Source organism: Silurus meridionalis, chromosome 15 (genome assembly GCF_014805685.1).
Source record: "Silurus meridionalis isolate SWU-2019-XX chromosome 15, ASM1480568v1, whole genome shotgun sequence".
Lineage (NCBI taxonomy): Eukaryota > Metazoa > Chordata > Actinopteri > Siluriformes > Siluridae > Silurus > Silurus meridionalis.
This window is the reverse complement of record NC_060898.1, coordinates 6,145,955-6,169,526: the sequence shown is the minus strand read 5'-3', so window position 1 is coordinate 6,169,526 and position 23,572 is coordinate 6,145,955. Positions and strand designations below refer to the sequence as shown.

General features: G+C 39.7%; 1 protein-coding gene across 1 annotated transcript; it reads left to right on the top strand.

Moving 5' to 3' along the window:
* The first annotated feature begins 732 nt into the window (after positions 1 to 732).
* Positions 733 to 17,817, top strand: aqp3b (aquaporin 3b). Its single transcript, XM_046868274.1, has 7 exons — positions 733 to 840; positions 2,612 to 2,738; positions 3,275 to 3,412; positions 3,690 to 3,808; positions 4,003 to 4,203; positions 13,728 to 13,756; positions 17,631 to 17,817. Exons 1-7 carry the CDS (start codon positions 733 to 735, stop codon positions 17,815 to 17,817), a joined length of 909 nt encoding a protein of 302 aa, XP_046724230.1.
* The last annotated feature ends 5,755 nt before the right edge of the window (positions 17,818 to 23,572 follow it).

Below are 23,572 nucleotides of genomic sequence, written 5' to 3'. Positions count from 1 at the left end.
CTACAATATATCCTGTCCACAATCAAACCAGATGCTACTATTTTAGGCACATTGTATGACGGACTAATAGGTGTTCTGGCGGGAGATTTGCTAGTGTATGTTAAAAATATCAAAACAAGTCTTCCCTTTAGTACAACGTTGGAAACATTGGCTTCTTAAAGTACATGTGTGTATTTATAATTTAGGAACCCCATGGGTGAAGAATTTACTGGCTGTTATTTGTTGTAGAGCATTTAAGCTGGTCCAACAGTGCTAAAAATAAAAAATAAAATGTATGTGTACCATACCTGCATTGTATATAATTCCAGTACCAATATAGAGAGCCCAACCTGGAGACCTGTATGTGCTACATGCTCTCTGCTGTTCCTCATAGCACACAAAAAATAATTATTACAAATGTAATGTAATTATATAAAAACAACACAAATACATTAGATAAAATTAACTTAGTAGAGCTTAAACAGAACCTGGTCACACACATACATACACCAGAACATATATCTTAATAATGGAAAGAAAACAAATAGTGTGTAAGATATATAGGTGGAGGCGGAGAAGATAGAAAGGGAGTGTCAAAGGTATGTGCATGTTTGTGCGAGTGTGTGTGTGTGAGTGTGTGTGTGTGTGTGTGTGTGTGTGTGTGTGTGTGTGTGTGTTCTCCATTTAAAAGAGGGTTACAGCATGCTCTGCAGCGTTATTCAAGGTTTTAAGTCTCACTGCATCTGTGGCATTATGGGAAGGCAGAAGGTTTTCATGGACAAAATGATGCAGATGTTTCACATCCAAAACCTACTGATGCGTCAGGCTCTTGCGGAATGCCTGGGCACCCTCATCCTGGTGGTGAAAATGAAAATTGTTTGTACCCTACACCTCTGTAAATAGCATTAACCTTTTATCAATGGTGATAATTTAACAGTTTCTATTTAGCACTAAATCATTTCTAAAAAAAATTTTACAGCCTGGGTTTTTGCCCTACAAAGAGTAAAAACTGAGGTCATAGAAGGTCTGCTTTATTTCTGAGGTCAACAAATTTACTCCTTTGTCTTTATTTATTTGTCTGTTTGCTTTTTTGGTTTTATCTACAAAATAATTCAAAATAAAGAAATCTATATTTAATTCCAGTTATAAATCTGGAAGGATTTGGCCTAGATAAAACCTTGGGTGTAGCATCCATTAAAGAAGAAATGCTCTTACTTAAGTCCTTAAGAAATTGAGTATGAAAGATTACAATGTGCCTCAAGGAAACAGAAAACTGTTGCTATTCAATTCAATTAGAAAATGATTGAAATATAATAAAACATCTCCCACAGGGACACAGACCGATTTATTTAATACCATTGCATTTTGTCAGCACACTTCTTTCCACTCTAATCCAACTGTTTTTAACTTGTTTTTTTTTTTTTTACTTTATAACAACTAAAGAACCTAAACAACCCTGAACATGAATTTCCTGCATATGTATTCATTTACATAAAAAATGGCTGAAATTCAGACATTATTTGTGTAGTAATGCATAATACAAATCAATAAATTAACAATGAAATAAATACGCTGTTAATTAAGTTAATAAATAAATAAATAATCCCCAAAATAGGGGGCACATCCACTGACAGTATCTTTGCACTTCAGTATCCTATCATCTTTCACTCACACACACACACACACACACACACACACACACACACACACACACACACACACACTGACCTTTATGTACACATGGGTTTTAATAGCATTTCACTTTTTTTATGAAGGAATGTGTGCAATTCATGTCAATAACGTGAAAGTTTAGAAATAGATTTCTGCTGAATGGGGTATAAAATACACCTTAATGCCCGAGGTTTTCCTGTTTGCTATGTCTAGTTTGTTTGTTTGCTTGTAATATATGTATATATGTATATATATTTAAGTATGCTTTACACATTACTAAAGTTTGCAGTACCTTGTGGTATATACTGTATCATAATATAGTATGTAGAAATGCTGCAAATGATTGAATCTGCTGTATTTTCCACCTTTCCGACTTGAAAATCAGACTTGAATAATACAGTAATTCAACAAAATACAAAAAATATTTAGTAATGTACAAGGCATAAGGGGGAAATACATCTTGGAGAAGACTCCATTTGACAGGGCACCACACACATGCACACATGAACACACTCATTTGGAGGTCTAAGTGCAAAACTATGTACAAACAGAAACCCAACCTCAGGATTAAACCTGTAAAGTGACCATTGCTTTATTCTATGCCTTTTTTGTCAAAGCATTGAAAACTGATCTACAGTTCAGATTACACCGAAATTATGCAACAAATGACTATTGTAATAAACAATACAAATAATAAATACAAGCTTATATTCAGGGTAAAGTTTTGTGTATTGTTTCATTGATTAATTTATCTTATAAATCATTTCCATAACCATATGACTAAATAAATGAATTGAATAGTATCTAGTAAAAAGAATACTTTATAAGCCAAAAACCTCTGTGCACCTTCAAAAGATAAAAAAAGTAAAACAGTGTTCATCAAGTCATTGGAACACTGTGTGAAATCCTAAAATGATGATTAAGCCATTTTGTCATAACATAGTTTCTCCCCTTCATCAAGATGTTTGGCTGTGGTGCTGTTGCTCAGTTAGTATTGAGTAAAGGATCACATGGAATGTTTCTGACGGTTAATTTCGCATTTGGTTTCGCTGCCACACTTGGGATTTTGGTGTGTGGCCAGGTTTCAGGTGAGATGTTCTGAATGCGGTTTTTTCTTTGATAAACTGCAATTCCATCTAGGGTGTACTGGTTTTATTGCTAATAAATTCACTTTCATTTATTTTATCTGAGATTAGATTTTATGCACTCATAGTTTCTCTTTTTTCAAGTTCAAAAAGTTTAAAAGTTATGTGGTGGCAATTCTGCAGACAGAGAAAACATATGTATATTATATAGTTTTTGTTTCTTATTTTATTTTATTTTATTTAATGCACAATTTTCTGAGCAGATTTACATTTTATTGCAAATTATATGTTTGTGACAAATCTGGACTTTTGAATATCAAATAGAGCATTAGATAATTCATGAAAGTTATTTATACTTGGCAGTTTTAGTTTACTTTGTTTAAATCTTGTGTAAGTTGTTTGCTAATTTTTTTTTTTGCAAAGGGTGCCAATAATTTTGCTATAATGCTAGTAAGATTAATTGCAATTGCCAAGTTATGTAATTATCTCATCTGAATTCTGCATCATCCTAAAAAATGTCATTTCTTGTTGCATTACAGGTGGCCATTTAAACCCAACTGTAACCTTTGCCCTTTGCATTCTGGGTAGAGAACCATGGAGGAAGTTTCCTGTGTACTTTATATTTCAGACTTCTGGTGCCTTTCTTGGATCTGGAATAATATTCGCCATGTATTATGGTGAGTTTTTGTGAACGGGAAAATACATAAATGAATTATTTTTTTAATATCTAAGTTGAAAATATTTGTCACATAAAACTAATTAGCTAGTTCATAGAACTAGGACATCAGTTTGATCTCATAAAATGTATACTGTATAGTGTTTGATAGGTAAGCTCCTTTCTTTCTTTTCACTATATTTGGATGGTCCAGTTAATGATTTATGGATCTTTTTCTATTGATTATTGGCTCTGCTGCTTCAACAATTTTTAACTCAGTTCATTTTGTGCGATTGCAGATGCACTTTGGGAGTATCGCAAGGGAAGTTTGATTGTGTTTGAGGAAAATGCTACAGCTGGAATATTTGCTACGTATCCATCTGAACATCTCAGCTTGTTCAATGGCTTCTTTGACCAAGTAAGACACAAGTTTAAGTACATTTCACTATTTTAACTGACTTAAAAAAAATCTTCTGATATGATATACAGCATAAGCCATGAGAAAATAGAGAAAATAAATAAATAACAATAATAGTGATTTCAAACTATCCTGGCTTTTAAAGATTTCCCATGTACAACTTTTTAATAAAAATTTTTGGTTTTTTTGTGTAGGTGATTGGCACAGCAGCACTGATCGTGTGTATTCTTGCCATCGTGGACCCATTTAACAACCCAATCCTATGTGGGCTAGAAGCTTTCACTGTCGGATTCGTGGTTTTGGTTATTGGCCTTTCTATGGGATTTAACTCGGGCTATGCCGTGAACCCTGCCAGAGACCTTGGACCCCGAATCTTTACCTCAATTGGGATAGGGGTTAGGATGGGGTAGTGAAGTCTTCACGTAAGTACTTTAACTATATTAAGTAGAGGAGATATTTGAATGCATCAGATTCAATGCTTACATAATACGTAATAGCAAAGTGACTAATGATTAGCCACTTAAACATTATGTATTCTATAAACTGATATTTCTCTTACCTGTGTCACAGAACTTCCATAAAATAGCAATACAAAAGCAGAAAATGTGGCTATATTTAACAGTCAGCTTTTCCAACGTGATGGAAAAAAAACAATTCAAATTGCGAGTAGGATACCAAATTTGACTTGTGAATGCTTGCAACAGACATGAACTAGTTTACTATCAGGTAAGCAGGAGACTGACTATGCACCTATGTTATTTATATAATATAGAGGTAGTGAATGAAGATAAAAAAATTAATTAACTAATTCTGATCTGTTCTGTCAACAAGATTTTTCTTATTGGACAGATTTCTCGCTTTTTGTATTAACGTAGTTTAGTAAGGTAGTGGGTAACCCAGCCATTAGGGGGGCACAAGCCAGTGCACTCTTAGTGCCGGTCCCAAGCCCGGGTAAATGGGGAGGGTTGCGTTAGGAAGGGCATCCAGCGTAAAACATGTGCCAAATCAAATATGCGGATCACAAAGGAGAATTTCATACCGGATCGGTCGAGGCCCGGGTTAACAACGACCGCCACAGGTATCGTTAGCCGACAGGGTACCGGTGGAAATTGGGCTACTGTTGGAGAAGGAGGAGAAGGAGAGGAGGAAGAACTCTACAGAGACGGCAGGAAAAGAAGCAGTGTAGGAGAGTAGAGGTTCGGGTTGGTACTTTAAATGTTGGTACTATGACGGGTAAAGGGAGAGAGATAGCTGATATGATGGAGAGGAGAAAGGTAGATATGCTGTGTGTTCAGGAGACCAAGTGGAAAGGGAGTAAGGCCAGGAACATTGGAGGTGGATTTAAACTGTTTTATCATGGTGTGGATGGGAAGAGAAATGGTGTAGGGGTGATTCTGAAGGAAGAGTACAGTAAGAGTGTAGTGGAGGTGAAGAGAGTTTCTGATAGGGTGATGATCGTGAAGGTGGAAGTTGAAGGATGATGATAAATGTCATCAGTGCCTATGCTCCACAAGTTGGCTGTGAGATGGAGGAAAAGGAAAGATTCTGGAGTGAATTAGATGACGTGGTAGATGGTGTACCTAGGAAAGAACGATTGGTGATTGGGGCAGACTTTAATGGGCATGTAGGTGAAGGGAACAGAGGTGATGAGGAGGTGATGGGTAGGTATGGTTTTAAGGAGAGGAATGTGGAAGGGCAGATGGTGGTAGATTTTGCTAAAAGGATGGAAATGGCAGTGGTGAACACGTATTTTAAGAAGAAGGAGGATCATAGGGTGACGTATAAGAGTGGAGGAAGGTGCACACAGGTGGACTATGTGCTATGCAGGAGATGCAACCTGAAGGAGATTGAGACTGTAAGGTGTTGGCGGGGACAGTGTAGCTAGACAGCATCGGATGGTGGTCTGTAGGATGGTTTTGGAGGCGAAGAAGAAGAGGAGGAATGTAAGGATTGAAAGAAGAATAAGATGGTGGAAACTGAAGGAGGAAGAGTGTAGTGAGGTTCAGGAAGAGGTCAGACAGGGGCTCGGTGGTGGTGAAGAGGTGCGGATGATTGGGGAACTACTGCAGGAGTGATGAGGGAGGCAGCTAGAAAAGTACTTGGTGTGACATCTGGAAGTAGAAAGCAAGACAAGGAGACGTGGTGGTGGAATGAGGAAGTGCAGGAGAGCATTAGGGGAAAGAGGTTGGCAAAACAGAAGTCGGATCGACAGAGTGTCAAGTTTCAAGTCAAGTCAAGTTTATTTGTATAGCGCTTTTCACAACAGACATTGTCTCAAAGCAGCTTTACACAAATCAACAGTGATGGTGAATGGTGTGCATTTGTCTCTGATGAGCAAGCCGTGGCGACTGTGGCAAGGAAAAACTCCCTTAGATGTTATGAGGAAGAAACCTTGAGAGGAACCAGACTCAAAAGGGGAACCCATCCTCATCTGGGTGACATCAAGAGTTTGATCATAAATCTTTCAGCAATACAGAACACTGGAGAGTGAGAACTAACATGATTACTGGAGTAATTAAGATTATAAGTAATGTTCTTTCTGCAGTCTTAAACAGTCTATATGGTTAGTAGCTCCGAGTTTTATAAGCTCAGCATTTGTGATCACCACAGATCCAGCATCAGCTTCTCCATGCCAGAGCCTTTAAACACTCCAGGAGGTCCAATGTCAAAACTCCACACATGTAGCGGGATCCAAATGGCACTGGTACGCCTCTAGATGGTTCAGGATGTTTGTGAGTTCGGCATCTACTTCTTTAAAGGTCCGTAATCATCACGAGGTGGGAGGTGACTGAGCTGGAGCAACCTCAGGATGCCTCGGGATGGGGAGAGAAAGAGAAGCAGTGGAGAGGAATTAGCGTAGCTGCTGTTCATGATATTAACAGCACAAGTTGATAATGTGCATGTGATCAGATGTTCTGGAGCACAAGGTTATGATGTGATGTGTGTTATGTGTAGGCTTTGCTAAAAGATATGTTTTAATCTACACTTAAATTGGGTGAGTGTGTCTGAGCCCCGAACACTGTCAGGAGACTATTCCAGAGTTTAGGAGCTAAATGTGAAAATGCTCTACCACCTTTAGTGGACTTTGCTATTCTAGGAACTACTAGAAGCCCAGAGTTTTGAGATCTCAGGAGCGTGGCGGATTGTAGCGTGTTAAAAGACTGGATAGATACACGGAGCCAAACCATTTAGTGCTTTATAAGTGAGAAGTAATAGTTTGTAGTCTATTCGAAACTTAACAGGAAGCCAATGTAGGGACGATAAGATCGGGGTTATGTGATCATATTTTTTGACCTTGTAAGAACTCTGGCTGCTGCATTCTGGACTAACTGAAGCTTGTTTATTAATGAAGCAGGACATCCACCTAGTAACGCATTACAGTAGTCTATTCTGGAGGTCATAAACGCATGGACGAGCTTCTCTGCATCGGATATAGACAACATATTTCTTAGCTTAGAAATATTTCTAAGGTGAAAGAAGGCTGTTTTGTAACCTGATTGATGTGATTTTTGAAAGACAAGTCGCTGTCTAAAATAACACCCAGGTCTTTTACCGTTGAACTAGTGGTTACAGAACATCCGTCTAAATGCAGGTTGAGATGCTGGAGCATCTGTATACCAGTTTTGGGCCGATGAGCAAAATCTCAGTCTTATCAGAATTTAAAAGTAGAAAGTTATGGGTCATCCAATCTCTTAGTTCCTTAACACACTCAGTCATCCGGGTTAATTGAGCTGTATCGCCTGGTTTAGATGAAATATATAGCTGAGTATCATCAGCATAACAATGGAAGCTAATTCCATGCCTTCTAATAATATTTCCTAACGGAAGCATGTATATTGTGAAGAGCAGGGTCCTAGAACTGAACCTTGCGGCACGCCATAATTTACTTGCATTAGCCTGGATAGCTCTCCATTCAAATCTACGAAATGGTAACGATCGGACAGGTAGGATTTAAACCAGCTTAATGCCTGTCCCTGAATGCCGATGTAATTTTGTAAGCGATCTAGGAGGAGATCATGGTCTATAGTGTCGAATGCAGCACTAAGATCTAGTAAAACCAACAGCGAGATGAAGCCTTGGTCTGAAGCTAAAAACAGGTCATTAGTTATTTTAACTAGAGCAGTTTCTGTGCTATGATGGGGCCTAAAACCTGACTGAAATTCTTCAAAGATATTGTTCTCTTGCAGGTAGGAACATAACTGTGCAGCGACAATCTTTTCTAAAATCTTAGACATAAATGGGAGATTTGAAATTGGTCTGTAATTTGATAACGTGTTTGGATCCAGATTAGGTTTTTAATGAGGGGCTTAATAACTGCTAACTTGAGGGATTTAGGACGTGACCTAAAGATAGTGAGGAGTTAATAATATTTAGAAGAGGCTCACCAGTTGTATATAACACTTCCTTCAGTAATTTAGTAGGAACTGGAGCTGGAGCAACCTCAGGATGCCTCGGGATGGGAGAGAAAGAGAAGCAGTGGAGGAATTAGCGTAGCTGCTGTTCATGATATTAACAGCACAAGTTGATAATGTGCATGTGATCAGATGTTCTGGAGCACAAGGTTATGATGTGATGTGTGTTATGTGTAGGCTTTGCTAAAAGATATGTTTTAATCTACACTTAAATTGGGTGAGTGTGTCTGAGCCCCGAACACTGTCAGGAAGACTATTCCAGAGTTTAGGAGCTAAATGTGAAAATGCTCTACCACCTTTAGTGGACTTTGCTATTCTAGGAACTACTAGAAGCCCAGAGTTTTGAGATCTCAGGAGCGTGGCGGATTGTAGCGTGTTAAAAGACTGGATAGATACACGGAGCCAAACCATTTAGTGCTTTATAAGTGAGAAGTAATAGTTTGTAGTCTATTCGAAACTTAACAGGAAGCCAATGTAGGGACGATAAGATCGGGGTTATGTGATCATATTTTTTTGACCTTGTAAGAACTCTGGCTGCTGCATTCTGGACTAACTGAAGCTTGTTTATTAATGAAGCAGGACATCCACCTAGTAACGCATTACAGTAGTCTATTCTGGAGGTCATAAACGCATGGACGAGCTTCTCTGCATCGGATATAGACAACATATTTCTTAGCTTAGAAATATTTCTAAGGTGAAAGAAGGCTGTTTTGTAACCTGATTGATGTGATTTTTGAAAGACAAGTCGCTGTCTAAAATAACACCCAGGTCTTTTACCGTTGAACTAGTGGTTACAGAACATCCGTCTAAATGCAGGTTGAGATGCTGGAGCATCTGTATACCAGTTTTGGGCGATGAGCAAAATCTCAGTCTTATCAGAATTTAAAAGTAGAAAGTTATGGGTCATCCAATCTCTTAGTTCCTTAACACACTCAGTCATCCGGGTTAATTGAGCTGTATCGCCTGGTTTAGATGAAATATATAGCTGAGTATCATCAGCATAACAATGGAAGCTAATTCCATGCCTTCTAATAATATTTCCTAACGGAAGCATGTATATTGTGAAGAGCAGGGTCCTAGAACTGAACCTTGCGGCACGCCATAATTTACTTGCATTAGCCTGGATAGCTCTCCATTCAAATCTACGAAATGGTAACGATCGGACAGGTAGGATTTAAACCAGCTTAATGCCTGTCCCTGAATGCCGATGTAATTTTGTAAGCGATCTAGGAGGAGATCATGGTCTATAGTGTCGAATGCAGCACTAAGATCTAGTAAAACCAACAGCGAGATGAAGCCTTGGTCTGAAGCTAAAAACAGGTCATTAGTTATTTTAACTAGAGCAGTTTCTGTGCTATGATGGGGCCTAAAACCTGACTGAAATTCTTCAAAGATATTGTTCTCTTGCAGGTAGGAACATAACTGTGCAGCGACAATCTTTTCTAAAATCTTAGACATAAATGGGAGATTTGAAATTGGTCTGTAATTTGATAACGTGTTTGGATCCAGATTAGGTTTTTAATGAGGGGCTTAATAACTGCTAACTTGAGGGATTTAGGACGTGACCTAAAGATAGTGAGGAGTTAATAATATTTAGAAGAGGCTCACCAGTTGTATATAACACTTCCTTCAGTAATTTAGTAGGAATTGGATCTAACTGACATGTTGTCGATTTAGCTTTGGCAATAACATTATACAGCTCTTCCTGTCCTATACATGTAAAACAGTGGAGTTGTGGAGTTGAAGGTAACACTGTCTCAGGAGATGCTGTAAGAGGTTGAACTGCCACAATTGTTTTTCTAATGTTATCTATTTTTTCAGTGAAGAAAATCATAAAGTCCTCACTACTAAACTGTGATGGAACACAATTTTCAGAGCCCTGATTTGTAGTTAGTTTAGCTACTGTACTGAAAAGGAACCTGGGATTGTTTTTGTTGTTTTCTATAAGTTTGCTCAGGTGTTCAGCTCTAGCAGCTTTTAGCGCCCGTCTGTAGCTGAGCATACTGTCTTTATACGCGATTCTAAATACCTCCAATTTAGTTAGAGTGATGAGAAAAGTAGGCAGAAGTACAAGGAGATGCGGCAGCAGGTAAAAAGGGATGTGGCGAAAGCCAAGGAAAAGGCATATGAGGAGCTGTATAAGAGGTTGGACACTAAGGAAGGAGAAAAGGAGTTATACCGATTGGCCAGGCAGAGGGACCGAGCTGGGAAGGATGTACTGCAAGTTAGAGCAATAAAGGATGGAGAGGGAAATGTGTTGACTAGTGAGGAGAGTGTGTTGAGAAGGTGGAGGGAGTATTTTGAGCAGCTGATGAATGAGGAAAATCACAGAGAGAGAAGGTTGGAGGATGTGCGATTAAGAGGATGAAGAATGGAAAGTCGGTTGGACCAGATGACATACCGGTAGAGGCGTGAGATGTTTAGGAGAGATGGCAGTGGAGTTTTTAACCAGATTGTTTAACAGGATTCTGGAAGGGGAGAGGATGCCTGAGGAATGGAGAAGGAGTGTGCTGGTACCGATCTTTAAGCATAAGGGAGATGTGCAGACCTGCAGTAACTACAGGGGAATTAAGTTGATCAGTCACACCATGAAGTTATGGGAAAGAGTAGTGGAAGCCAGGCTGAGAGAAGAGGTGACCATCTGTGAGCAACAGTATGGTTTCATGCCGAGGAAGAGCACCACAGATGCCTTATTTGCTTTGAGGATGTTGATGGAGAAGTATAGAGAAGGACAGAAGGAATTGCATTGTGTATTTGTGGATTTAGAGAAAGACAGAGTGCCAAGAGAGGAGTTGTGGTATTGTATGAGGAAGTCAGGTGTGTCAGAGAAGTATGTAAGGGTGGTGCAGGACATGTATGAGGACAGTGTGACGGCAGTGAAGTGTGCAGTAGGTACGACAGACTGGTTCAGAGTGAAGGTTGGACTGCATCAAGGATCGGCCCTGAGCCCTTTCCTGTTTGCAGTGGTGATGGACAGGTTGAGGTCAGACAGGGGCTCGGTGGTGGTGAAGAGGTGCCGGATGATTGGGGAACTACTGCAGGAGTGATGAGGGAGGCAGCTAGAAAAGTACTTGGTGTGACATCTGGAAATAGAAAGCAAGACAAGGAGACGTGGTGGTGGAATGAGGAAGTGCAGGAGAGCATTAGGGGAAAGAGGTTGGCAAAACAGAAGTCGGATCGACAGAGTGATGAGAAAAGTAGGCAGAAGTACAAGGAGATGCGGCAGCAGGTAAAAGGGATGTGGCGAAAGCCAAGGAAAAGGCATATGAGGAGCTGTATAAGAGGTTGGACACTAAGGAAGGAGAAAAGGAGTTATACCGATTGGCCAGGCAGAGGGACCGAGCTGGGAAGGATGTACTGCAAGTTAGAGCAATAAAGGATGGAGAGGGAAATGTGTTGACTAGTGAGGAGAGTGTGTTGAGAAGGTGGAGGGAGTATTTTGAGCAGCTGATGAATGAGGAAAATCACAGAGAGAGAAGGTTGGAGGATGTGCGATTAAGAGGATGAAGAATGGAAAGTCGGTTGGACCAGATGACATACCGGTAGAGGCGTGAGATGTTTAGGAGAGATGGCAGTGGAGTTTTTAACCAGATTGTTTAACAGGATTCTGGAAGGGGAGAGGATGCCTGAGGAATGGAGAAGGAGTGTGCTGGTACCGATCTTTAAGCATAAGGGAGATGTGCAGACCTGCAGTAACTACAGGGGAATTAAGTTGATCAGTCACACCATGAAGTTATGGGAAAGAGTAGTGGAAGCCAGGCTGAGAGAAGAGGTGACCATCTGTGAGCAACAGTATGGTTTCATGCCGAGGAAGAGCACCACAGATGCCTTATTTGCTTTGAGGATGTTGATGGAGAAGTATAGAGAAGGACAGAAGGAATTGCATTGTGTATTTGTGGATTTAGAGAAAGCGTCGACAGAGTGCCAAGAGAGGAGTTGTGGTATTGTATGAGGAAGTCAGGTGTGTCAGAGAAGTATGTAAGGGTGGTGCAGGACATGTATGAGGACAGTGTGACGGCAGTGAAGTGTGCAGTAGGTACGACAGACTGGTTCAGAGTGAAGGTTGGACTGCATCAAGGATCGGCCCTGAGCCCTTTCCTGTTTGCAGTGGTGATGGACAGGTTGAGGTCAGACAGGAGTCTCCTGGACTATGATGTTTGCAGATGATATTGTGATTTGTGGTGAGAGTAGAGAGCAGGTTGAGAAGAGCCTGGAGAGGTGGAGATATGCGCTGGAGAGAAGGGGAATGAAAGTCAGTAGGAGTAAGACAGAGTACATGTGTGTGAATGAGAGGGAGGGCAGTGGAGTAATGCGGTTGCAGGGAGAAGAGGTGGAGAAGGTGGAGGAGTTCAGGTACCTGGGGTCAACAGTGCAAGGTTATGATGTGATGTGTGTTATGTGTAGGCTTTGCTAAAAGATACGTTTTAATCTACACTTAAATTGGGTGAGTGTGTCTGAGCCCCGAACACCGTCAGGAAGACTATTCCAGAGTTTAGGAGCTAAATGTGAAAATGCTCTACCACCTTTAGTGGACTTTGCTATTCTAGGAACTACTAGAAGCCCAGAGTTTTGAGATCTCAGGGAGCGTGGCGGATTGTAGCGTGTTAAAAGACTGGATAGATACACGGAGCCAAACCATTTAGTGCTTTATAAGTGAGAAGTAATAGTTTGTAGTCTATTCGAAACTTAACAGGAAGCCAATGTAGGGACGATAAGATCGGGGTTATGTGATCATATTTTTTTGACCTTGTAAGAACTCTGGCTGCTGCATTCTGGACTAACTGAAGCTTGTTTATTAATGAAGCAGGACATCCACCTAGTAACGCATTACAGTAGTCTATTCTGGAGGTCATAAACGCATGGACGAGCTTCTCTGCATCGGATATAGACAACATATTTCTTAGCTTAGAAATATTTCTAAGGTGAAAGAAGGCTGTTTTGTAACCTGATTGATGTGATTTTTGAAAGACAAGTCGCTGTCTAAAATAACACCCAGGTCTTTTACCGTTGAACTAGTGGTTACAGAACATCCGTCTAAATGCAGGTTGAGATGCTGGAGCATCTGTATACCAGTTTTGGGCCGATGAGCAAAATCTCAGTCTTATCAGAATTTAAAAGTAGAAAGTTATGGGTCATCCAATCTCTTAGTTCCTTAACACACTCAGTCATCCGGGTTAATTGAGCTGTATCGCCTGGTTTAGATGAAATATATAGCTGAGTATCATCAGCATAACAATGGAAGCTAATTCCATGGCTTTTAAAGATTTCCATGTACAACTTTTTAATAAAAATTTTTGGTTTTTGTGTAGGTGATTGGCACAGCAGCACTGATCGTGTGTATTCTTGCCATCGTGGACCCATTTAACAACCCAATCCTACGTGGGCTAGAAGCTTTCACTGTCGGATTCGTGGTTTTGGTTATTGGCCTTTCTATGGGATTTAACTCGGCTATGCCGTGAACCCTGCCAGAGACCTTGGACCCCGAATCTTTACCTCAATTGGGATAGGGGTTAGGATGGGGTAGTGAAGTCTTCACGTAAGTACTTTAACTATATTAAGTAGAGGAGATATTTGAATGCATCAGATTCAATGCTTACATAATACGTAATAGCAAAGTGACTAATGATTAGCCACTTAAACATTATGTATTCTATAAACTGATATTTCTCTTACCTGTGTCACAGAACTTCCATAAAATAGCAATACAAAAGCAGAAAATGTGGCTATATTTAACAGTCAGCTTTTCCAACGTGATGAAAAAAACAATTCAAATTGCAGTAGGATACCAAATTTGACTTGTGAATGCTTGCAACAGACATGAACTAGTTTACTATCAGGTAAGCAGGAGACTGACTATGCACCTATGTTATTTATATAATATAGAGGTAGTGAATGAAGATAAAAAAATTAATTAACTAATTCTGATCTGTTCTGTCAACAAGATTTTTCTTATTGGACAGATTTCTCGCTTTTGTATTAACGTAGTTTAGTAAGGTAGTGGGTAACCCAGCCATTAGGGGGGCACAAGCCAGTGCACTCTTAGTGCCGGTCCCAAGCCCGGTAAATGGGGAGGGTTGCGTTAGGAAGGGCATCCAGCGAAAACATGTGCCAAATCAAATATGCGGATCACAAAGGAGAATTTCATACCGGATCGGTCGAGGCCGGGTTAACAACGACCGCCACAGGTATCGTTAGCCGACAGGGTACCGTGGAAATTGGGCTACTGTTGGTCAAGGAGGAGAAGGAGAGGAGGAAGACGCCTACAGAGACGGCAGGAAAAGGAGCAGTGTAGGAGAGTAGAGGTTCGGGTTGGTACTTTAAATGTTGGTACTATGACGGGTAAAGGGAGAGAGATAGCTGATATGATGGAGAGGAGAAAGGTAGATATGCTGTGTGTTCAGGAGACCAAGTGGAAAGGGAGTAAGGCCAGGAACATTGGAGGTGGATTTAAACTGTTTTATCATGGTGTGGATGGGAAGAGAAATGGTGTAGGGGTGATTCTGAAGGAAGAGTACAGTAAGAGTGTAGTGGAGGTGAAGAAGTAGGGTGATGATCGTGAAGGTGGAAGTTGAAGGATGATGATAAATGTCATCAGTGCCTATGCTCCACAAGTTGGCTGTGAGATGGAGGAAAAGGAAAGATTCTGGAGTGAATTAGATGACGTGGTAGATGGTGTACCTAGGAAAGAACGATTGGTGATTGGGGCAGACTTTAATGGGCATGTAGGTGAAGGGAACAGAGGTGATGAGGAGGTGATGGGTAGGTATGGTTTTAAGGAGAGGAATGTGGAAGGGCAGATGGTGGTAGATTTTGCTAAAAGGATGGAAATGGCAGTGGTGAACACGTATTTTAAGAAGAAGGAGGATCATAGGGTGACGATAAGAGTGGAGGAAGGTGCACACAGGTGGACTATGTGCTATGCAGGAGATGCAACCTGAAGGAGATTGAGACTGTAAGGTGTTGGCGGGGACAGTGTAGCTAGACAGCATCGGATGGTGGTCTGTAGGATGGTTTTGGAGGCGAAGAAGAAGAGGAGGAATGTAAGGATTGAAAGAAGAATAAGATGGTGGAAACTGAAGGAGGAAGAGTGTAGTGTGAGGTTCAGGGAAGAGGTCAGACAGGGGCTCGGTGGTGGTGAAGAGGTGCCGGATGATTGGGGAACTACTGCAGGAGTGATGAGGGAGGCAGCTAGAAAAGTACTTGGTGTGACATCTGGAAATAGAAAGCAAGACAAGGAGACGTGGTGGTGGAATGAGGAAGTGCAGGAGAGCATTAGGGGAAAGAGGTTGGCAAAACAGAAGTGGGATCGACAGAGTGATGAGAAAAGTAGGCAGAAGTACAAGGAGATGCGGCAGCAGGTAAAAAGGGATGTGGCGAAAGCCAAGGAAAAGGCATATGAGGAGCTGTATAAGAGGTTGGACACTAAGGAAGGAGAAAAGGAGTTATACCGATTGGCCAGGCAGAGGGACCGAGCTGGGAAGGATGTACTGCAAGTTAGAGCAATAAAGGATGGAGAGGAAATGTGTTGACTAGTGAGGAGAGTGTGTTGAGAAGGTGGAGGAGTATTTTGAGCAGCTGATGAATGAGGAAAATCACAGAGAGAGAAGGTTGGAGGATGTGCGATTAAGAGGATGAAGAATGGAAAGTCGGTTGGACCAGATGACATACCGGTAGAGGCGTGGAGATGTTTAGGAGAGATGGCAGTGGAGTTTTTAACCAGATTGTTTAACAGGATTCTGGAAGGGGAGAGGATGCCTGAGGAATGGAGAAGGAGTGTGCTGGTACCGATCTTTAAGCATAAGAAAGATGTGCAGACCTGCAGTAACTACAGGGGAATTAAGTTGATCAGTCACACCATGAAGTTATGGGAAAGAGTAGTGGAAGCCAGGCTGAGAGAAGAGGTGACCATCTGTGAGCAACAGTATGGTTTCATGCCGAGGAAGAGCACCACAGATGCCTTATTTGCTTTGAGGATGTTGATGGAGAAGTATAGAGAAGGACAGAAGGAATTGCATTGTGTATTTGTGGATTTAGAAAGCGTCGACAGAGTGCCAAGAGAGGAGTTGTGGTATTGTATGAGGAAGTCAGGTGTGTCAGAGAAGTATGTAAGGGTGGTGCAGGACATATATGAGGACAGTGTGACGGCAGTGAAGTGTGCAGTAGGTACGACAGACTGGTTCAGAGTGAAGGTTGGACTGCATCAAGGATCGGCCCTGAGCCCTTTCCTGTTTGCAGTGGTGATGGACAGGTTGAGGTCAGACAGGAGTCCCCCTGGACTATGATGTTTGCAGATGATATTGTGATTTGTGGTGAGAGTAGAGAGCAGGTTGAGAAGAGCCTGGAGAGGTGGAGATATGCGCTGGAGAGAAGGGGAATGAAAGTCAGTAGGAGTAAGACAGAGTACATGTGTGTGAATGAGAGGGAGGGCAGTGGAGTAATGCGGTTGCAGGGAGAAGAGGTGGAGAAGGTGGAGGAGTTCAGGTACCTGGGGTCAACAGTGCAAAGTAATGGAGAGTGTGTTAGAAGTAAAGAAAAGAGTGCAGGCAGGGTGGAGTGGGTGGAGAAGAGTGACAGGAGTGATTTGTGATAGTAGGGTATCTGCAAGAATGAAAGGGAAAGTTTATAGGACTGTGGTGAGACCTGCGATGTTGTATGGATTAGAGACAGTGGCATTGAGTAAAAGGCAGGAGGCAGAGCTGGAGGTAGCAGAGCTGAAGATGTTAAGGTTTTCGTTGGAAGTGACGAGGATGAACAAGATTAGAAATGAGTTTATTAGAGGGACAGCACATGTAGGATGTTTTGGCGACAAGGTGAGGGAGGCGAGATTGAGATGGTTTGGACATGTGCAGAGAAGGGACATAAATTATATTGGTAGAAGAATGTTGAAGATGGAGCCACCAAGTAGGAGGAAAAGAGGAAGGCCAAGGAGGAGGTTCATGGATGTGGTGAGGGAAGACATGCAGGTAGTTGGTGTGAAAGAGGCAGATGTAGAGGACAGGGTGGTATGGAGACGGATGATCCGCTGTGGCGACCCCTAATGGGAGCAGCCGAAAGAAGAAGAAGAAGAAGAAGAAGAAGTAAGGTAGTGGGTGTAGGCAGGGGTTAGGAATGCAAGAAGGCATGGGGACATTTAGAAATGTACATATTTACATTTACTATCATACTTTCTCAGAATAAAGGTGCTGATTCTTTGGATATTAAACAACTTATACAGTAAAGTAAGGTATTATGTAGTATATAAAAATAAATGAAAGCTTAAATCCACATTATTCTATTCAGTTCACACAGAGGCCCATGTTAATTAGATACAATCAAAAAACATACATTCCTGTGTATATTGTTGCACTTGGTTTAACCAACTTGAAATACACTTAATTCATTTACTTTTTCTTATTTCCCTCCTGCTGCAGGGCAAATGATTACTGGTTCTTTGTTCCGACCTTTGCACCCTTTATCGGTGCCATAGTGGGTGTTTTAGTGTACCAGCTGATGGTAGGATTCCATTTGGAAGGAGAAGCCCAAGACAGGGAAGAAGCGCAAGAAGCACAGGCTCACAGAGAGAAAGAAAGTTTGAAGTCCTCCGAAGCATCTGGGTAAAATTCTATTGTGTAAAATCTCTTTTTTTTGTTAGAGCCTTTTCTCACAGGCTAAATCCTTTATGGCCCTCATTGTCCCTTTGACATTCAGATTTCATATTCACTCTACTCTCTGTGCTCAATCCAAGACAGTATAACTATCATGTTTTTTTTGGCACAGAACGTTTGGTTGGCTTTGTACAGTCGTTTGAGTATCATGTTCTAATGAAGAGCTAGACACGTCTAGACATGGCTAAATCCTATATTAAACCCACAATCTGCAAAATCATAACTTTTGACGTTAGTATTGTTCGAGAAAAGCTATGTCTTTAATTCACTAAAACCAAATCAAAAAAGCATTTCAAACAAGGAATTGTTTAGTTTTATCTGAAATATTGTGTTATAATGTTGACATTCTTCAAGTGTATTAATAAGACCTACAAGAAGGAAGACTTCATACAAGAGCCAAAACATGATCATATGTTTATACCATAATTCTAGTACAAACAACGCTTTCATAAAAAGACAAAATTGATGAAGCAGAGTAATACAGTGCATCTGGAAAGTATTCATAGCGCTTCACTTTTTCGACATTTTGTTGTTAGTTTCTTTTCAAAATGTATTAAAACACAATTTCTATTCTGCAAACAAAACCCCATAATCACAATATGAAAGAAGTGTGTTTGAAATCTTTGCAAATCTATTACATATAAAAAAATCTTAAAAATCACATGCACATAAGTATTCACAGCCTTTGCTCGATACTTTGTTGAAGCACCTTCGACACCAGTTACAGTCTTGTCTTTTTAAATATGATACTACAAACTTGGCACACCTATTTTGGGGCAGTTTCTCATATTCTTCTTTGTAGTAACTCTCAAGCTCCATCAGGTTGGATGGGGAGCGTCAGGGCACAGTCAATTTCAGATCTCTCCAGAAATGATCAATCGGGTTCAAGTCTGAGCCCTGGCTGAGTCACTGAAGGACATTCACAGAATCATCCTGTAGCCACTTCTTTTTCTCTTGACTGTGTGCTAAGGGTCCTTGACCTGTTGGAAGCTGAAGGTCCAGAGCACTCTGAAGCATTTTTTCATCAAAGATGTCTCTGTACATTGCTGCATTCATCTTTCCCTCGATCCTGTCAAGTCTCCCAGTTCCTGCCACTGAAAACCATCCCCACAGCATGATTCTGCCACCACCATGCTTCACTATAAGGATGATATTAGTTAGGTGATAAACAGGTGATAAGCAGTGCCTGGTGACTTCCAGACATGACACTTGGCATTAAGGCTAAAGAGTTCAATCTTTGTTTCTGATGGTTCCTTCAGGTGCCTTTTGGCAAACTCCAGGTGGGCTGTCATGTGCCTTTTACTGAGGAGTGGCTTTTACAGACAGGCCTGATTGGTGGAGTGCTGCAGAGATGGTTGTTCAGAGAATTGCTGGAGCTCTTTCAGAGTGACCATCAGGTTCTTGGTCACCTCCCTGACTAAGGCCTTTTTGCCCCGATCGCTCAGTTTGGCAGGACAGCCTGTGCTCATTGAGATTTTCAATGCTGCAAAATTTTTCTGTACCCTTCCCTGTGCCTCGTTACAATCTCAGAGGTCTACAGACAATTCCTTGGACTTCATGGCTTGGTTTGTGCTCTGACATGCACTGTTAATTGTGTGACCTTAAATAGACAGGTGTGTGCCACAAGTGGACTCCAATTAAGTTGTAAAAACATCTCAAAGATGATCAGTGGAAATAGGATGCACCTGAGCAAAATTTTGATTGTCATGGCAAAGGCTGTAAATACGTGTAATTTTTTCTTTTTTTTTTTCATTTTTAATAAATTTGTAAATATTCCAAATAAACTTTTCGGATGCACTGTATGTATCTACTGCTAAAATATAAACACATTTTGTCGCTAATATTTGCATATTTCCTTTACTTTCACAATTATATGAAATGCAAAGACCAATTTCATTACCTAAAAGGACCTTTTTGCAGCATTCATTATAACCTGCATACATTTAGAGACTTTTACAGTAAATAAAACATTATAAACATCCAAGTGTGGCCATTGCATCAAGGCTGACATTAACTTTCTTCTCATCTTGGCCAAAAAATTCACTTTAAGCCTTGAGGCACTCGTAAAACGCGCTGTTAGGGTCGTTTTCAGCTTCATCAAGCGTAAATTGGACAAGTCGAAGGCCATTTCTGACAATGATGCTATAAATAAAAATGCTTAGCTGACTTATTATAAGATAACACTACTACGTGGGCATTAAAATCAGCTCAGTTCTTTAATGGGCTTTGCATCACAGCTTTAAAGAGATCTTTGATATTGGCTTGATATTGATATGACATAAAAAATGGAAAGGATTAGTTCTTGCACTATGGAATTGTTTTGTGTGTGTGTGCAGTTCAAATCTCCATAAGTTATTCTGTTCACCTTTTATTTATTAGGAAAATATTGATGGGTTGATTTTTTTTTTTTTTGCGATGACTCTGACACTCATCCACAGGGCACAAGGACACACTGAATGGTTTAATGAGCATTACAATCATATTAATCATATGCTATAACCTGGATCTGAACTCAGTAGAACATTATAAGACATTTTGGAGTGATTAGAGTTACAAAGTGTTCTCTTCTACATCATTAAAACATTTAACAAAGCTCTGGGAGACGGTGTGTAAAGACATTGTCCATTTTATGATCTAGGAAGAAGTATGCAAAAGCTAATTGTAAATTCCAAAATTAAAGAGATGCCACAGAAAAAGGCAGTTATGTTTGCGTTTTGACCTTAATTAAAGTTGTGACTATTATTTATACTCTGATCTACAGCCAATTTTCATTATTATTTTATTGGACACAACTTATTTGCCAAGTGTTATTAAAATATTGATAATTTAATTGAAATAATAATTACTCAATTGACATTGACATTTTCGTCATAATGGTAATTTTTATCTTTAAATATTCAAAGGATTTACTTTATTTTACCTTCTTACCCAAATAAATGATTTTCAGAATGTGGGCCATGGTTTCTACTTTGCATGAAAATGCATTTCCATAGGCATAAAATAAGTAGCATATATACAGCAAAACTGTGCACAATGCTCTTCATATACAATAAAAACATTTTTATATAATTCATTGTGCTTGTGTTTGAATTTATTGGATCCAAAAAGCCAAGACAAGAATTTGAATCACATTTACAACTTTCTAGCTGCCAGATTGTTTTCTTTAGCATTCAGAACAGCAGAAATTGGTTAAATGTATGGCACTGGACTACAATTCCAATCAGCCACTGCACATGACTGTCACATGTCGGTATTTCACTTACACCTGTTCCTTGTCTCCCTTGATAGCACATGTTTGTAAGTATCACTATTTACAGCATTTATTTTTTATATCTACCATGGTTGTTGCTGCTCACTGTCTTTGGCTTCTTGTTCAGATTGGTTTTTCATGTTTGTGGGGTTTTCATTGTGTTTTTGTTTGTATTAGCTTTTTTATTTATGTCCTTTAAATTAAAAAGAATATCTACACTTTACATGATATGTGTGCAGTTGCTTAACTTGGTCAACTGTGATGGCTAGATAACTAGTCATCATGGTGGATTAATTTAGGCTTAACGTATTTTGAGAAATAGAACTAGTGAAGTTGTTAGAAAATGTCATGGGTGAGTGTGGACTTAAGTAATAACTAAAGAATTAGGAATAAATATACACATTGTCTACTATACCCCAATTATGAATATTAATGATGCAGCTGAGGTTGAGAAACTGTTAATCCCGTAAAAGTTTCAAAATACAGGTACACGTAGTGATTGTTTTGCACTCTTACCACACACTCTATTGTTGAACTTGGATGTGATCTCCCCAGATGCAGCAATTCTTACCTAAAATGGTCTGTGCCATTTACTGACTATGAGCTGTGGCTCTACGCTTAGCAGTGGTAGAATGTTAGATTCATGTTGTTGGTACACAGGTTCATATACTGTAACAAACAAGTGCCTGGAGCTATTTAATTGGCAATATTATCAGTAGGGGGGTGATTATTTTCGACTGAACCCTTCCAATCCAAAGTCGCTAATGCATTGTTGCTATGAGTGTATTAAATCTGTGTTTGCAACCAATTTACTAGTCAACTAGTGTGACCATCTCACCAGCCCTTTGTACTTGTTACACTTTCTGATCTGTCTACACAAACACGTACAATCCACTCCCTAAAGTGCAAGGGCACTTCTAAAGGTGCGGTAATCTTTTATTTTATTATAGGCATATCTGAACATAATCTTCAGTAAATAGATTGCCCGGCTTGCATAGTGAGTGTACTTTTATACTGAACCATTATAAAAAATTGTTTCCTGGATTTTTTCCAAATTGCAATCACAGAGTGCAATGTTGACATTAAATGCTGAAAGGCTCTTTTCTACTGCAGACACGATATGTTTAAAAGTTGTCAGTCCAAGTTTTGAGTGTGAAAGCGTTGGGTGCGATCAACAGCTAAAGTGTGATTAAAGGCCTGAATGCCGAATTTGCAGCTATTTTTAATAAAATTATTTAATTTGCAACTATTTTTATTGAATCAAACTGAACACAAAAATCCCATCCATTCTTTTTGCAAATCCCCAGTCGTTTTCTAAATATCTCAAACTCTTTAAAATTGTCTTTCTCCCAAATACCTAGGTATGTTTTTGACTAGATGAATAGATGCAAATTGGGCAGCATTTCACTCTCATTATTTTAATCAGAGTATTTCAATTAAAAAAAAGCCCAGGTAGCAGCACTTCATCAAAAACTACGGAGTAAATACTGCACTGCTATATGTAATTATAGTATTTTGTAACAGTCCAAAATATGGATACTGTAAACAATGAATATAGAGACTAACTGCAAATTAGTGCACCATTTTTCTGGTTGATCTCCTTTATTCTGTGATTAAACATTTCCATCCTGATGCGAGTGATCTTTTCCAAGATGATTTTTGTACAAAAAACATTTAATCCAACTTCCTCAAACCTAAAGGAAGAATATCACATTTGTTGTTCTTGTATTTAGAGATTTTACAGCCATTTTAATTATTAACTCATCCCCCTGGTAGTATTGTTCCCAAAATTGCCAACCAGCCTCTTTTATTTAAAAAGTCAAGTGAAATGTGACAGAACTTCACAAGGGAATAGAGAAACCTGACATTTCAGAACTCCTCAATGGCGTGGCCTTTTAGCAATGTGCATCACCAAACACACCTAATATCAATCACAACTCCCTTCCACTTTAAGTGAACAATAATCCCAGAAAATTGAGAACTTAAAATAGCTTTCTCTTAAGTTTCCTGGCTCCAGAGTGTGTGTGTATTTAAGTGTGTGTTTAAACTTATTCGGTATATTCTTATCGCTATAGATGCATTAAACAGAGGTCATTCTTAAACACACCATAATAATAAGAGAAATTCCATACCAATGAAGAAAACTTTCAAATCTTTATGTAAAAACAACAACAAAACAACCATACTTAAAAGACAAGTGAACATCAGGGGGTCAATTATGGTCCAGAAATGACAAAAGTTAACATTAATACTGACCAAATCAATAATCATAACTTCCTTCACCAAAACAGTATGAGGTGCATAATAATGGGTTTGTGTATGTATATATTTCTAACATTGAGTAAATGCAGAGAATTGTGATGGTGTTTTATTTTATAGCCACCCATTACCTTACATTCCCCTTTTCAAAGCTAAACCAGACATGAATTCAGGAGTCTAAATAAACCACCTACACCAT

What these genes read in the sequence shown, in the direction of transcription:
- aqp3b (XM_046868274.1), top strand. Translation starts at nt 733, where the DNA reads ATGGGAAGGCAGAAGGTTTTCATGGACAAAATGATGCAGATGTTTCAC. An exon ending in AATATTCGCCATGTATTATG is followed by an intron (nt 3,413 to 3,689) that starts GTGAGTTTTTGT and finishes GTGCGATTGCAG; the next exon opens with ATGCACTTTGGGAGTATCGC. An exon ending in TGGGGTAGTGAAGTCTTCAC is followed by an intron (nt 13,757 to 17,630) that starts GTAAGTACTTTA and finishes CTCCTGCTGCAG; the next exon opens with GGCAAATGATTACTGGTTCT.